The sequence below is a fragment of the Indicator indicator genome, chromosome 4, assembly GCF_027791375.1.
Source record: "Indicator indicator isolate 239-I01 chromosome 4, UM_Iind_1.1, whole genome shotgun sequence".
NCBI lineage: Eukaryota > Metazoa > Chordata > Aves > Piciformes > Indicatoridae > Indicator > Indicator indicator.
The window spans coordinates 12,918,994-12,934,489 of record NC_072013.1 but is presented as its reverse complement, the minus strand read 5'-3'; the positions used below and the strand labels follow the sequence as shown (position 1 = coordinate 12,934,489).

The 15,496-nt window shown below is 46.3% G+C and overlaps 1 protein-coding gene across 1 annotated transcript; it reads left to right on the top strand.

The window, feature by feature from the left end:
• Positions 1-415: 415 nt before the first annotated feature.
• Positions 416-11,289, top strand: LOC128981654 (glioma pathogenesis-related protein 1-like). The gene is made up of 6 exons (XM_054400577.1): positions 416-595; positions 6,382-6,627; positions 7,412-7,521; positions 10,540-10,622; positions 11,027-11,053; positions 11,138-11,289. Exons 1-6 carry the CDS (start codon positions 416-418, stop codon positions 11,287-11,289), a joined length of 798 nt encoding a protein of 265 aa, XP_054256552.1.
• Positions 11,290-15,496: the final 4,207 nt, after the last annotated feature.

Sequence of the window (15,496 nt, the reverse complement as noted above, 5' to 3'; positions counted from 1 at the left end):
CAGAGCAACAGCTTTAACAGTAATGCTTTTTTAATGAAAATCAGAACATTTACCCAAAACTTCACTGCAACCCAGAGTGACTGCTGTGGGTGAGGTGGTGGGGGCCAAAGAAACAAAACAAAAGGACAGGATAGAAGCTTGCCCACGGCAACTAAAGAAAGAAAGAAAGAAGAAAAACAAAGAGAGCCAAGCCACCACAGCTCTGATGTGAAGTCGTTGTTCAATTTCCTTATTCTCTTAGCAACGTTCTTGAAACATGACTCCTTTCCTGTGAGCAACACCACACTCAATCACCATGGCTAAGATAAGTCCAGCCCACAAAGCCTTCAAGCAAAACCTTGCTGTTGGAGCTGAAACTGCCTTGTGCAGCTGGAACGCTCTGCTGCTAAAGCTGCAAGACCAGAGGCTGAGAACCATGACAAGCAGATATTCTGCTTGTGTGCTGGCTTTACTGCACTTCTGTCGTGCCTCTGACTCATCTGAAGCACCAGCCCTGCCTGATGTTGGAGATCCAAAGTTTATTGAGGAATGTGTACAAACCCATAACAGATTCCGGTCTGGAGTGAATCCACCAGCCAGCAACATGCTCTACATGGTAAGGGAATCTTCATGAGGGATGTGCAAGTGTGTGCAGTTGTGATAGTGTGGATGATTCACAGCTTTTGTGATTGAATGCATTAAAGATCAGAGGGCTGGAGCTGCTCTGCTCTGGAGACAGACTGAGAGAGTTTGAGTTCTTCAGTCTGGAGAAGAGAAGGCTCCAAGGAGAACTTCTTGTGGCCTTCCAGGATCTGAAGGGGGCTCCAGGAAAGCTGGGGAGGGACATTTTAGGCTGTCAGGGAATTACAGGACTGGGGGGAATGGAGTAAAACTAGAAATGGGGAGATTCAGATTGGATGTTAGGAAGAAGTTCTTCCCCATGAGGGTGGTGAGAGACTGGCAGAGGTTGCTCAGGGAGGTGGTGGAAGTCTCATCCCTGGAGGTTTTTGCAGCCAGGCTGGATGTGGCTGTGAGCAACCTGCTGTAGTGTGAGGTGTCCCTGGCCATGGCAGGGGGGTTGGACCTGGCTGATCCTTGAGGTCCCTTCCAACCCTGACAATTCTGTAAATCAAGAAAAAAGAAAAGAAAAGAAAAGAAAAGAAAAGAAAAGAAAAGAAAAGAAAAGAAAAGAAAAGAAAAGAAAAGAAAAGAAAAGAAAAGAAAAGAAAAGAAAAGAAAAGAAAAGAAAAGAAAAAAAGAAAAGAAAAGAAAAGAAGAAAAAGAAAAGAAAAGAAAAGGAAAGAAAAAAGAAAAGAAAGGAAAAAAAGAAAAAAAAGAGAAAAGAAGAAAAGAAAAGAAAGAAAAAAAGAAAGAAAAGAAAAGAAAAGAAAGAAAAAAAGAAGAAAAAGAGAAAGGAAAAGAAAAGAAAGGAAAAAAGAAAAGGAAAGAAAAAAGAAAAGAAAAGAAGAAAAAGAGAAAAGAAAAGAAAAGAAAAGAAAAGAAAAGAAAAAAAGAAAAGAAAGAAAAGAAAAGAAAAGAAAAGAAAAGAAAAGAAAAGAAAAGAAAAGAAAAGAAAAAGAAAAAGAAAAGAAAAGAAAAGAAAGAAAAAAGAAAAGAAGGAAAAAGAAAAGAAAAGAAGAAAAGAAGAGAAAAGAAAAGAAAAGAAAGAAAAGAAAAGAAAAGAAAAGAAAAGAAAAGAAAAGAAAGAAAGAAAAGAAAGAAAAGAAAAGAAAAGAAGAGAAAAGAAAAGAAGAAAAGAAAGAGAAAAGAAAGAAAGAAAAGAAAGAAAAGAAAGAAAAGAAGAGAAAAGAAAAGAAAAGAAAAGAAAGAAAAGAAAAGAAAAGAAAAGAAAAGAAAAGAAAAGAAAAGAAAAGAAAAGAAAAGAAAAGAAAAGAAAAGAAAAGAAAAGAAAAGAAACCTCCCCCAACTTCCTGGGGTCATAAGAACTACTTTTTAAAGTAGAGGCAAAAAACGCTGTAATAATCAGATGGCTTTACAGGCCTGGGTTTGTGTATAATTGTGTCTGGCTTAATTTCTTAGTTTTAAACCCACAGTTTCAACTCTCAACCCCAGGCTGTCATTTTGTGCTGTGAAAAGCCTCCTTCCAAGGTACTGCAGCTCAACAGACTGGGGGTGGTGGGTGGGGGTGGTGTGATTTATGTGCAGACCTAAGCACAAATCTTTCATACTTGAGTTGGCAAGGACAGAGACTGTTTGCCAGACAATGCTTTCTTTGCAAGGCTCTCACAGACTGAGCCAGCAAAGCAGCAGTTCCTAGGCACTGGGGCTTCAGGGAAAGCCAAAACAGACGAGAGTAGCAGGAGCGAGTGCTGGAGAAATCAGGTGCTGTGACACTTTGCCCTCCTGCCTTCTCTCCAGCCACATCAGGGGCAGTTATCTGCAGCAGCCATGCAGAAGACAGCCTGTTGTGATTCAAAATAAACCCAGAAGTGGCCATGTCTCATTGCAGATTGTTTGTGACTCATGTCTCACTGCTGCTGAGTGGCACAGGGGAAGCCAGCAAGGAGGAAGCCGTAAATGCATGCACAAAGCTTATGGCTGAGAAGCTCATTGCTGATTTGTGAGATGCTGACATCTCTTGAGATATCCATCACCTTCTGTGCTTGACTGGGTATTACCTGAAATAACTTGTTTCTTCTTGGCATGATCTCCACAGATCTCTCAGAATCACAGAATTAACCAGGTTGGAAAAGACCTCTGAGATCATCAAGTCCAACCTATCACCCAGCACCATCTAATCAACTCAACCATGGCACCAAGTGCCTTATCCAGGCTGGTTTTAAACACTTCCAAGGATGGTGACTCCACCACCTCCCTGGGCAGCCCATTCCAATGGCCAGTCTCTCTTCCTGTGAAGAATTTCTTCCTAACATACAATCCAAACCTCCCCTGGTGCAGCTTGAGACTGTGTCCTGTCCTTCTGCCACTGGTTGCCTGGGAGAAGAGCCTGACCCCCACCTGGCTACAACCTCCTTTCAATTGCTCTGAGAGATGGACCAGAGCAATTGTCCTAATTAGGATCCTTTCCCTTTCACTTCTCTTCCTTACTGTCTTGCATAGTCACCACCACAAGAGGACATAACTATGTCTGTCATTAGCAACACCCCAACCAAACTTCCTCCCCCTCAAAAAAAAAAAAAACAAAACAAAAAAACCCTCATGTTCTGTTTTTTGTTGTCAAACACTAAAATAGAAGAGCATTAAGTGAGCAGTCAGCAGGTTCAACCCTGGCAGGAAACAACTTGGTTTCTTTGCTAGGTGTATCTTTTAGCTTATCTTACTTCAGCCAGGCATCCCTAACTTCCAGTAGAGACTGCTCCAGACTCTGTTTTCTAGCTTGCTTTACTGGCCCTACACTAACAAAATCTTGCTGTGATATATTAAAAGAACAAAGAGCAGTAGTCATCTTTTTTAAATTGTGCCTAATGTTTCCTTAAAGAGCTTAAGAAACAAACAAAGAAATATTATTATAAATAAACCAAGAATTAAATCGTGAGAAGTTTCTTTCTAAACATTGCAAAAAAATCCTAGTCTTAAAAACTAACACTCCAAGGGAGAATTTAGTGTGGGAAAAGTAGTACAGTACAGGAGAAAATCTTTTGTGAAAGTAAAAGCATTGGAACTCAGTGAGGCTTAGGCTGGAGAGTTGGGCAGGGAGAAACTGAATGAAATTCCAAAAGGGCAAGTGCAGAGTCTTGCCTGGGAAAGAGCAGTCTGGGAAAGAGCAACCCCATGGAGCAGTATGTAGACTGGGGACTGACCTGCTGGAGAGCAGTGAAGGGGAAAAGGCCCTGGGGATCCTAGAGGATGAAAGGTTGCCCATGAGCCAGCAATGTGCTCTTTGGCCAAGAAGGCCAAGGGCATCCTGGGGTGGATTAGAAAGGCTGTGGTTAGTAGGTCCAGAGACGTTCTCCTCCCCCTCTGCTCTGCCCTGGTGAGGCAGCATCTGGAGTATTGTGCCCAGTTCTGGTGCCCTCAGCTCAAGAAGGACCTCAGGGAACTGCTTGAAAGAGTCCAGTGCAGAGGCACAAAAATGATTACGAGAGTGGAACATCTTCCTTACAAGGAAAGAGTGTTCACTTGAAACAAGACCTCCTGTCTCAAGTTTAGCTTTAATATTCTACACATATTTTCCTATTATTATTATTGTTGTTTATTATTGTTATTATCATTATTATTATAATTACTATTATTATTATTATATGTTGTGGGGGTGTTTGTTTGTTTTTACTTTTTCATTTTAACTTTTGTGGGTCTATTTGGTTTGTGTGGCAAGGTTTCGTTAGCAGGAGGGCTGCAGGAGTGGCTTCTGTAAGAAGCTGCTTGAAGCTTCCCTTGTGTCCAGGGGAGCCAATGGCAGCCAGCACAGAAAAGAACAAATAAATAGGAAGGAAGAAAGGAAGGAAGGGAAGGAAGGAAGGAAGGAAGGAAGGAAGGAAGGAAGGAAGGAAGGAAGGAAGGAAGGAAGGAAGGAAGGAAGGAAGGAAGGAAGGAAGGAAGGAAGGAGGGAAGGAAGGAAGGAAGGGAGGAAGGAAGGGAAGGGAGGAAGGAAGGGAGGGAAGGAAGGGAAGGGAGGAAGGAAGGAAGGAAGGAAGGAAGGAAGGAAGGAAGGAAGGAAGGAAGGAAGGAAGGAAGGAAGGAAGGAAGGAAGGAAGGAAGGAAGGAAGGAAGGAAGGAAGGAAGGAAGGAAGGAAGGAAGGAAGGAAGGAAGGAAGGGAGGGAGGGAAGGGAAGGGAGGAAGGAAGGGAGGGAAGGGAAGGGAGGAAGGAAGGGAGGGAAGGGAAGGGAGGAAGGACGGGAAGGAAGGATGGAAGGAAGGAAGGAAGGGAGGAAGGAAGGGAGGAAGGAAGGGAGGAAGGGAAGGAAGGAAGGAAGGGAAGGAAGGAAGGAAGGGAAGGAAGGATGGAAGGAAGGAAAAGAAAGAGAGAGAGAAAGAAAGAAAAAGAAAAAAGAAAGAAAGAAAAAGAAAGAAAGAAAGAGAAAGAAAGAAAGAAAGAAAGAAAGAAAGAAAGAAAGAAAGAAAGAAAGAAAGAAAGAAAGAAAGAAAGAAAGAAAGAAAGAAAGAAAGAAAGAAAGAAAGAAAGAAAGAAAGAAAGAAAGAAAGAAAGAAAGGAAGGAAGAAAGAGAGGAAGGAAGAAAAAACAGTTTATTCTTTTAAAAGGCCAAACCCAGAATAGTTCAAGTAAATGATGCAGAGAGTAACTAGAACTTCAAGCATACCTTAATGGTCCTGCATTTTCCAGGAGGTGCAGCACTGTATTTGCCCAGTCAAGTGGTGTGCACAAGAAGACCCAGCAAAATCAGACACCACCTCCAGTGCAAACAAAGGACACTTACATGACTCAGTTGCTTATCTCACTGCTTTCTGTAGGACTGAATAGAAAGTGGAGTGAGTGCACAACTATGAATTCAGCACTAATATTTGAAGCCACCATATGCAAGGATGCAAAATAGAATGTTGAGTTTAAACTGTCTGAATCCAGACATGCTTATGGACTGACCTGTAAGCAGCAGCCTTAATGCAGGGAGCTGCAGGAGACTCTGGTCCAGTTGGTACAACAAGCATAGTCCCCAGGCTTCAGATTTGCTGTAAATCCAGTCATTTAAGTTACATTAGCTTTCTCTCTTGGCTGGCACAGCCTGGAAGTGCACATTGTGCTCCAAACACTGTATTTCACAGAATCACAGAATTAACCAGGTTGGAAAAGACCTTTGAGATCATCAAGTACACCCTATCACCCAACACCATCCAATCAACTAAACCATGGCACTGAGTGCCTCATCCAGTCTCTTTTAAACACTTCCAGGGATGGTGACTCCACCACCTCCCTGGGCAGCACATTCCAATGGCAAATGACTCTTTTTGTGAAGAATTTCTTCCTAACATCCACCTCAAACCTCCCCTGGTGCAGCTTGAGACTGTGTCCTCTCCTTCTGTCCCTGGTTGCCTGGGAGAAGAGACCAATCCCCACCTGGCTACAACCTCCCTTCAGGTAGCTGTAAAGAGCAATGAGGTCTGCCCTGAGCCTCCTCTTCTGCAGGCTAAACACCCCCAGCTCCCTCAGCCTCTCCTCACAGGTCTGTGCTCCAGACCTCTCATCATCCTTGCTGACTGACATACATCTCTTGGGGTCCAACAAACCAGTCACCCAAGATCACCCAGTACCCTAAGTTCTTCCTCAAGGTCTTTGAGCAGCTAAGTTCAAATCAGAAGTAAACCCACAAGCGATTTACCAGGTAGCTCTGTAAGACTCAGCAGAAGCATAAAATGAATCAACCCAAAGGATGTACACTACTGAGACCCATCTTCTCCTGAAAGTTGCTCTGAATTGCTGCACTGAGAGGATACCACAGTGATTTTTAGTTGTCTTTATTTTGCAGAGTTGGGATCCAGATTTGGCAAAGACTGCAAAAGCTTGGGCAAAGAAGTGCCTCTTTAAACATAATACATACCTCAAACTTCCGGGGCAGGCTCACCCCAAATTTACCCCTGTTGGAGAAAACCTCTGGACTGGCTCACTTTCTCTTTTTACTGTGCAAGGAGCCATCACATCTTGGTACAACGAGGTTGGTGCCTACAATTACGCCACCAATAACTGCAGAAGAGTCTGTGGCCACTACACCCAGGTAGGCACTGCAGTTCTGTCTCAACCCTGAGCCAGCATGGCCATTTGGACATAGAAACCCCGGATCATAGGATCACAGGATGTTAGGGGTTGGAAGGGACCTTTGAAGATCATCAAGTCCAACCCCCCTGCCAGAGCAGGAGCATAGAATCCAGCACAGGTCACACAGGAACACATCCAGATGGGGCTTGAAAGTCTCCAGAGAAGGAGACTCCACAACCTCTCTGGGCAGCCTGTTCCAGTGCTCTGTGACCTCACAGTGAAGAAGTTCCTCCTCATGTTGAGGTGGAATCTCCTGTGCTGCAGTTTCTATCCATTGCCCCTTGTCCTATCCCAAGGTGCAAGTGAGCAGAGCCTGTCCCCTCCCTCTTGACCCCCAGCCCTCAGACATTTATAAACATTTATTAAATCCTCTCTCAGCCCTCTCCTCTCCAGACTGAACAGCCCCAGGGCTCTCAGCCTCTCCTTCCCAGGCAGTGCTCCAGGCCCTCAATCATCCTGGTAGCTCTCTATTGGACTCTCTCCAGCAGATCCCTGTCCGTCTGATCAGGGGAGCCCATAACTGGATGCAATATTCCAGGTGAGGTCTCACCAGGGCAGAGTAGAGGGGGAGGAGAACCTCCCTGGATCTGCTGGACACACTCCTCCTAAGGCACCCCAGGATCCCATTGGCTCTCTTGGCCACCAGGGCACATTGCTGGCTCTAGGAATTAGATTTTGAATCATAACACTTTAGATGCTGAAACAAAGCTTTTGCCACTGGTGTGTCCCATCTGTCTTTGCAGGTTGTTTGGGATACAAGCTACAAAGTTGGCTGTGCTGTCCACTTCTGTCCCAGCGTGGGATACTCCTCCATAACCAATGCAGCACACTTCGTCTGCAACTATGGACCAGCGTAAGGTTTCCCACTACAAATACCTCACAGGGTCTGGGTCCTATCCCTTCCCTCCCACAACATGCACATTTATTAGATCAATCCATCCATTCATGTGTTTTCAGGTTCCCAAACCAGAGAAAAAGGAACTCCTCTGCCCAACCAGATATTTTTTGCTAGATGAGGGCTGTGTATTTTATCTAGGGGCAGTGGCACTGCTAGAAAGGGTGAAGTACAAGATGATGGCATGAAAAGACTGAAGTGATCATCTGAAAATGATTCCCTTGCTTCTGAGTGCCAAGGTGGGCCCAGGAAGTTGCTAAGGTGCAAGCCCAGAGTCTGAAAATATTTTGACGTGTGTCTTGCAGAACTAAGTCTCTAGGTCAATGGTTTGGGTAAACATTGAACTGAGCAATGCTTGCAGCTTCAGTCTTAGGAGTGAGGACTGCTTCTGAGGCTGGGGCCAGCTGAAGGCAAAAGTTTATTGACATGCAGCACAGGCAGAACACCCAGCTATGGTGGAGGTATTTCTACCCTTCTCCATCTAACTAATGTCACCACAGTATAAATACAGCTTTAAAAGACTGAGCCAGGCTTTTAACTTGGGCCAAGTGGTGGGCCAAGGCCAGGTCGTTCCATGAACCTGGGCAGGTTTGACATTCCTATTGCCCATGCTTCATCCTTGGAAGAACATACACCTCTGAGCAGATACCTTCAAATGACACAGCTACTGCTGTGCCAAGGCAACAAGTCCATTCTCCCCAGAAGCCCCACACCCAAGCAGGCTGAGGGAACATTGCCTCTGCCAGCTCTCAAGCTAAAAGTCACTGATCACCTAGGTCTGCCCCTTTGTCAGCACTAGCTGTGCACCCCACCATGCCGGATGGTGCAGGAACCCCATGCACAGGCAAGCAGGCCCTCAGCACTGCTGGGAGGTGCTCTCTGTCCATTGAGCCTCCCAAAGGCATGAGCTAAGCTTTCTTCCTTCTGCCTCTTAGCCAGTATCTGTGTCATGCAGAGGACTGAAATCATGCTGGACTGCTTGCCCTGCATTGGCAGGGACCCCCTGGGTGCCTTCATCCTCAACAGCACCCTGTAGAACAGGCAGGGCACTCACTCTCTGGGGAGATGAGAGGCTCTGGAGAAGGCTTTAAAGATGGGTCCTTCCCAGCTGGGCAGGGACATTATCAACAGGTTGTTGCAGACTAAGAAGTGGAGTAATGTCACATCCAGCTGTTGCTTTTGAGAAACAGCAAACTAAGCTCTTTATTTTTCTAATCCGTAACTATTTTCAACTATGCCAAAGGCCAAAGCAAGGTGCATGCACAATTTCAATTCCTAAGGTTAATACACTCCAAAAGATGTTCTTCAGCTTAGGACCAAGCAACAAAAGTCTCACCTTGCTGAAAGTAAAGAGGTTGTGCCACAAAGCTTAGCACTGCTGAGGCTGCATGCATATAAACCCCCCTCAGCGTGTTTATGAACACTTTGAGGTATGCTGTAAACATTGCTTTGGCTGTGCTCCAAGCAAAGCCAAGCACTGAGCTGCATTGGGAGCACTATAGAGATGGGGAAGTAACACTGAGCTGAGAGCCTGGGCAGAGGTAGCTAGTGCCACTCATGCTGCTGGCAGAGGGAGGGAGCATGGAGAGACACAAATTCACTCCTACAATATTTGCAAACAAGTGTATGAAATCATCACTACCAGCAAGACATCCTCCAGCATCAAAGATTCTTCTTCAGGGCTGACTATGCACATACACACTAACTGAACCTGATTCTGCTCCCATAGCTAGAGCTGGTTTTGAGAGCCTACAGTCTGCACATACACACTAACTGAACCTGATTCTGCTCCCGTAGCTAGAGCTGGTTTTGAGAGCCCACAGTCTGCACATACACACTAACTGAACCTGATTCTGCTCCCGTAGCTAGAGCTGGTTTTGAGAGCCTACAGTCTGCACATACACACTAACTGAACCTGATTCTGCTCCCGTAGCTAGAGCTGGTTTTGAGAGCCTACAGTCTGCACATACACACTAACTGAACCTGATTCTGCTCCCGTAGCTAGAGCTGGTTTTGAGAGCCCACAGTCTGCACATACACACTAACTGAACCTGATTCTGCTCCCATAGCTAGAGCTGGTTTTGAGAGCCCACAGTCTGCACATACACACTAACTGAACCTGATTCTGCTCCCGTAGCTAGAGCTGGTTTTGAGAGCCCACAGTCTGCACATACACACTAACTGAACCTGATTCTGCTCCCGTAGCTAGAGCTGGTTTTGAGAGCCCACAGTCTGCACATACACACTAACTGAACCTGATTCTGCTCCCGTAGCTAGAGCTGGTTTTGAGAGCCCACAGTCTGCACATACACACTAACTGAACCTGATTCTGCTCCCGTAGCTAGAGCTGGTTTTGAGAGCCCACAGTCTGCACATACACACTAACTGAACCTGATTCTGCTCCCGTAGCTAGAGCTGGTTTTGAGAGCCCACAGTCTGCACATACACACTAACTGAACCTGATTCTGCTCCTGTAGCTAGAGCTGGTTTTGAGAGCCCACAGTCTGCACATACACACTAACTGAACCTGATTCTGCTCCTGTAGCTAGAGCTGGTTTTGAGAGCCCACAGTCTGCACATACACACTAACTGAACCTGATTCTGCTCCCATAGCTAGAGCTGGTTTTGAGAGCCCACAGTCTGCACATACACACTAACTGAACCTGATTCTGCTCCTGTAGCTAGAGCTGGTTTTGAGAGCCTACAGTCTACACACACACACACTTATTACCCAGCGTTGAGACTATTTTCATTCCCAGATTTGCAATACTTCTTTCTCCAGGCTCCGAACAGCAGTGTGCCCCTGCTACACTTCACCTTTTCTGCTTTGCTGCTTCTCTTGAGCACATGGCACACAGACAGGCACCATCCAAAAAGCATCTCCCTATCAACATAAGCAAAGCAAGTACCTCAGCACGAGGTATTAATGGTCTCCTCCCAAGGGTGGTTCGAGGCCAGTGTTCCTTTCCTTCACAGTGGGAACTACCCAAGGCACCCATATGAGCCGGGAACGGCATGCAGCGGCTGCAGAGGCGAGCAGTGCACCAAGCAGCTGTGTCGTAAGTAGAAGGGAACCAACCCTCCTCCCCAGGCACATGGAGAAAGGGAAAGAGCACACAGAAGATACTGGCAGGAGGCAGGCACGGTGCCTTCCTGTTCCTAAAGGCAGGCTGAAAAAATGCAGTCAGAAGCCAAGTGAGCAGCGATGCACAAAGAGAGGGGAGGAGGGCAGAAAGCCTGGTTTCCACTCTGGGTGGTTATGAGATGGAGTCTGCTCTTCAGGAGCTGGAGAGTATGATGCAGGACCCTTCCAACCTCTAATGTAGTGTGATGCTGTGATTCAGTGATAGCTCCCACAGCTGCATTTGTGAGCCCATCGTAAGGCTCACCCTTCCCTCTAGCTTAGACTTCTGTTGCTTATCGAGTGTCAGCCTGCTTACATTCACTTCTTTTCTCTCTCCAGGAAATGCAGACCGTGACAAAGTCATGAGTAAGTATCACCAGAGTAACTACTTCCATTTCTTGCCTAAGGGTGCAGTCATGCTTGAAAACAAGTAACTTGTTTTGTTCATAGGTGATTCCGGGTGGTATCCAGACTGGGACAGACCTGGATGTGATGAGTACTGCACCAGCACTATCATTTTAAGGCTGTTATTCCTTATACTGACAATTCTGGCCACCTGGCTCCTACCAAAACACTGGTCTGTAGCACCTGCCACTGAGTGACACCCCTGCAGAAGACCATGAGAGCACTCAGATCAACTCATCCCTTCCCTGCACCTAAGTTCTTGGCAGCACAAAGCTTGGCAGAGATGTTGTTTGCATCCACCGGTGAGTTAGAAGTAGAGGAACATCACCTTTGTTATAGGCAGCAGCTGGAAGACTTGATCAGCAGGCTTCTCACTGCTCACAACCAGGAACAGGTTTGATGTCACCCAGGTGTTTTTTCAACTGGAGCTGGATCTGGTGGGCAAGGGAGTAGCACAATGAAGCACTGCCCTGCCACACCTTCTTAGGGTGCCCAGGAGCCTGGGCCCAGCTCTGGCTGAGACTCAAGGCAAAGCACATTTCTGTTGCACCCTTTCCTTGGACACTCCTCCAGAAAGATGCAGAGTAGCCTGGAGAGGTTTTTCATTTAAACAGGGCGGGGGGGTTTAAAAGAATTTTTGGGATTCCCGTGAGTCTCACGGTGCCCTGGGGCTTCTTTTTGCTTCAAATTTGTTTAAAACACACAAATTTGTTTAAATCATCCATGCCAAGGCATAGCCTCACCTGTGTTTACACATCACTGCAATCTTTTCTGGGTTTTATTTTGTGTTTGTGTGGTTTGCTTTGGTTTGCTTTTTGTGTTTCTTACTCTGAGGTTTTGACTGGTGTTTGAAACAATAAATCATTATTTCCTGCTTCCCATGTATGGCAATCATGTATTTGAAACATGATCTAGAGAAGACTGAGAAGGGATTTAATAAATATTTATGAATATCTGAGGGCTGGGGATCAAGAGGGAGGGGACAGGCTCTGCTCAGTCACAGCCTGGGATAGGACAAGGGGCAATGGATAGAAACTCCAGCACAGGAGGTTCCACCTCAACATGAAGAGGAACTTCTTTACTGTAAAGGCCACAGAGCACTGGAACAGGCTGCCCAGAGAGGTTGTGGAGTCTCCTTCCCTGGAGACTTTCAAGCCCTGACTGGATGTTCCTGTGTGACCTGTGCTGGATTCTCTGGTCCTGCTCTGGTAGGGGGGTTGGACCTGAAGATCTCCAGAGGTCCCTTCCAACCCCTAACATCTGTGATCCTGTGATTAGCTGTTTATGCACAACAACAAAAAATCCCCACTATGTTCAGCTTCAACCTGCACAATGCTGAGGCACAGTGCTGGGAAAGATGGCATAAAGCTCCAAATCAAATCATGCTGTGCCTCTACTTATGCCTTTGGTCCAGCAGCTGCCAAGGGATGAGTCTCCTGTAACCTGCACATCTGGAGCAAGCAGAAAGCAGCAGGGACAGCTGCTGTGTTCAGCTGGGCAATGTCCTCTACCAACCACAGTCGCTCAGATTGAGCAGAGGCTGGGAAGAGCCAAGCTTCAGAAACTCACAGCTGGACAATAGTGATCTTCATCTGTATGGAGGCTGGTTTGATGTCTCCACACGATGCCAGTCTGCAGGGCACAGACACATACTGCTGGCATTTAATAAATGTTTATAAATATCTGAGGGCTGAGTGTCAAGAGGGAGGGGACAGGCTCTGCTGACTTGCACCCTGTGATAGGACAAGGAGCAATGAATAGAAACTGCAGCACAGGAGGTTCCACCTCAACATGAGGAGGAACTTCTTCACTGTGAGGTCATAGAGGACTGGAACAGGCTTCCCAGAGAGGTTGTGGAGTCTCCTTCTCTGGAGCCTTCCCAGCCCTGTCTGGATGTGTTCCTGTGTGACCTGTGCTAGATTCTATGGTCTTGCTCTGGCAAGGGGGTTGGACTTGATGACCTTTTTTTTTACACCATGAAGGTGGTGAGACACTGGAACAGGTTTCCCAGGGAGGTGGTGGAAGCCTCATCCCTGGAGGTTTTTGCAGCCAGGCTGGATGTGGCTGTGAGCAACCTGCTGTAGTGTGAGGTGTCCCTGCCCATGGCAGGGAACTGACTGATCCTTGAGGTCCCTTCCAACCCTGACAATTCTATGATTTTATGACCTTCAGAGGTTCCTTCCAACCACTAACATCCTATGATCCTGTGATCCTGTGCTGTAAAGGAAGCTGGGAAGTTCCCTTCACTACTTTGTTTCTGGGGTACCTATTAGTGGTTTCTGCATACCCACTCCCAGCCCCTCTACTGGGGTTGATCTTAGCTGAAAGCACAGAGAATTGGGTCCCAGAGTTTTCCACATAATTCTTCCAGGTAGTTAACTGCTTGCACTAGAATCATCTCAGCATTACAGCATTCCCTGAATGAATAAATCATTTTTCAAAATGCAAATATGTCTGGGGCTAAAATTGTAAGTTTTTCCTTGGTATCTTTTCCCCTGATGTATCTTTATATTTAATTTGTTGGCCACCAGAGCCTCCCTAGCCCAAACATCACAGTCATGGAAAGGAGACAAGCACTTTCTTTTCCACACTCCAGTGACCAGGGTCCAACTACCCAAGCTGACCTACTTGCAAAAGCCAAGAGTTCTGTCTTCCAAACTATGCAGATAAGGGCATTAAAAAAAATTAAATAAAATTCCTCATTTCAAAAGTAAGGTCATGGCACTATCTTTAAAAAAAAAAAAAAAAAAAAGGAGAAATTATTTTGCTCCTTCCTTTATCTTTTTGTGCCATACTCAAGCCTCAAGCTCCATGTACTGCAAAGTCCCGTTGTAAAAAAGGACATCGAGTGGCACAAGGGGCAGCAGGACTCACTCTGTGTATGGTGTCTTGCACAGGACTCCCACCCCAGCACACAGCCTGGCACAGCATGTGCTTCACTGAAGCCATGTGCACTGACATCCCACTACTGCAGAGAGGAATGCAGGAGAGGGAAGAACATACACTGCTGTGTCCAGGGAGCAAGAATGAGCTCAGCAGGAATTCTCCCCTGCTTCAGTTAATCTATGCTTGGTCTCCAGGAGAGTAAACAGAATGAACACTGAGCCCTTTAGAACACAGAGCCCTTAAAGTTCAGAACATTCACAGAGCTGCCATTTAACTGTATACTTCAGCAGCTCGAAAGAAATACCATAGGAAAAGCTTCATTTAAAAAAAAAAAAAAAAAGTAAACCACTGGGGCTTAGGGAACAAAACCTCTAAGCTTTACATAATGGTATCTTTTAAACAAGTTGGACAACAGTATGCCCTTCAGTGTGTCACTACAGTGTGATCAAGTGCTTCTCAGCAAAGCTCTGAAAGCCATTGCAGGGCTCTCCTGGTCAGTGGGGCTTTGCTTCTTCCTGGAAAGAAACATCCCTGGATGAGGGGATTGAAAGTATGCTCAGCAAGTTCACTGATGACACCTGTCAGGCTGTGCTGCCATCCAATGACATCTAGACAGGCTGAGAGCTGGGTGCAGGCAAACCTCATGAAGTTCCATAAGGACGAGTGCAGGGTCCTGCCTATAGGGAGGAATCACAGCAGGCACCAGGACAGGCTGGGGGCTGCCCTGATGGAAAGCAGCTCCATGGAGAAAGACCTTGAAGTCCTAGTGGACAGCAAGTTCTGCATGGGACAGCAATGTGCCCTTGTGCCCAAGAAAGCCAATGGGATCCTGGGGTGCAGCAGAAAAGTGTGGTCAGCAGGGCTAGGGAGGTTCTTCTCCCCCTCTACTCTGCCCTGCTGAGACCACAGCTGCAATCCTCTGTCCACTTTTGGGCTCCCCAGTTCAAAAGAGACAGAGACCTGCTGGAGAGAGTCCAAGGGAGAGCCATGAGGATGATTAGAGGACTTGAGCATGTCCCCTATGAAAAGAGACTGAGAGCAGAGACTGAGAGCTGTTTAGTCTGGAGAAGAGAAGGCTGAGAGGGGATCTGATCAATGTCTATCAATATCTGAGGGGTGGAGGTCAAGTGGAGGGGGCCAGGCTCTTTTCTGTGGTGCGCACTAATTAGACAAGGAACCACAGGTACAAGCTTGACCATAGAAGATTTCATCTCAACATGAGGAGAAACTTCTTTGGTGTGAGGGTGCTGGAGCCCTGGAGCAGGCTGCCCAGTGAGGTTGTGGAGTCTCCTTCTCTGGAGACATTCAAAATCCACCTGGACACATTCCTCTGCAGACTCCCCTGGCTGATCCTGCTTTGGCGGGGGGGCTGGGCTGGATGACCTCTGGAGGTCCCTTCCAATCTCTAACATACTGTGGTACTGTGACAAACAAACAAACCTGAATGTCAAGAAGTCAAATCTAATCAAGGACACTCAAAAATCCATATATGTGACTGTGGATGATCAAACCACTTTG

Excerpts from the sequence above, each read along its gene's own strand:
- LOC128981654 (XM_054400577.1), top strand. The coding sequence starts at position 416 with ATGACAAGCAGATATTCTGCTTGTGTGCTGGCTTTACTGCACTTCTGT. Across the intron at positions 7,522-10,539 it reads GTCTGCAACTATGGACCAGC|TGGGAACTACCCAAGGCACC; the intron begins GTAAGGTTTCCC and ends TTTCCTTCACAG. Across the intron at positions 10,623-11,026 it reads GTGCACCAAGCAGCTGTGTC|GAAATGCAGACCGTGACAAA; the intron begins GTAAGTAGAAGG and ends TTCTCTCTCCAG.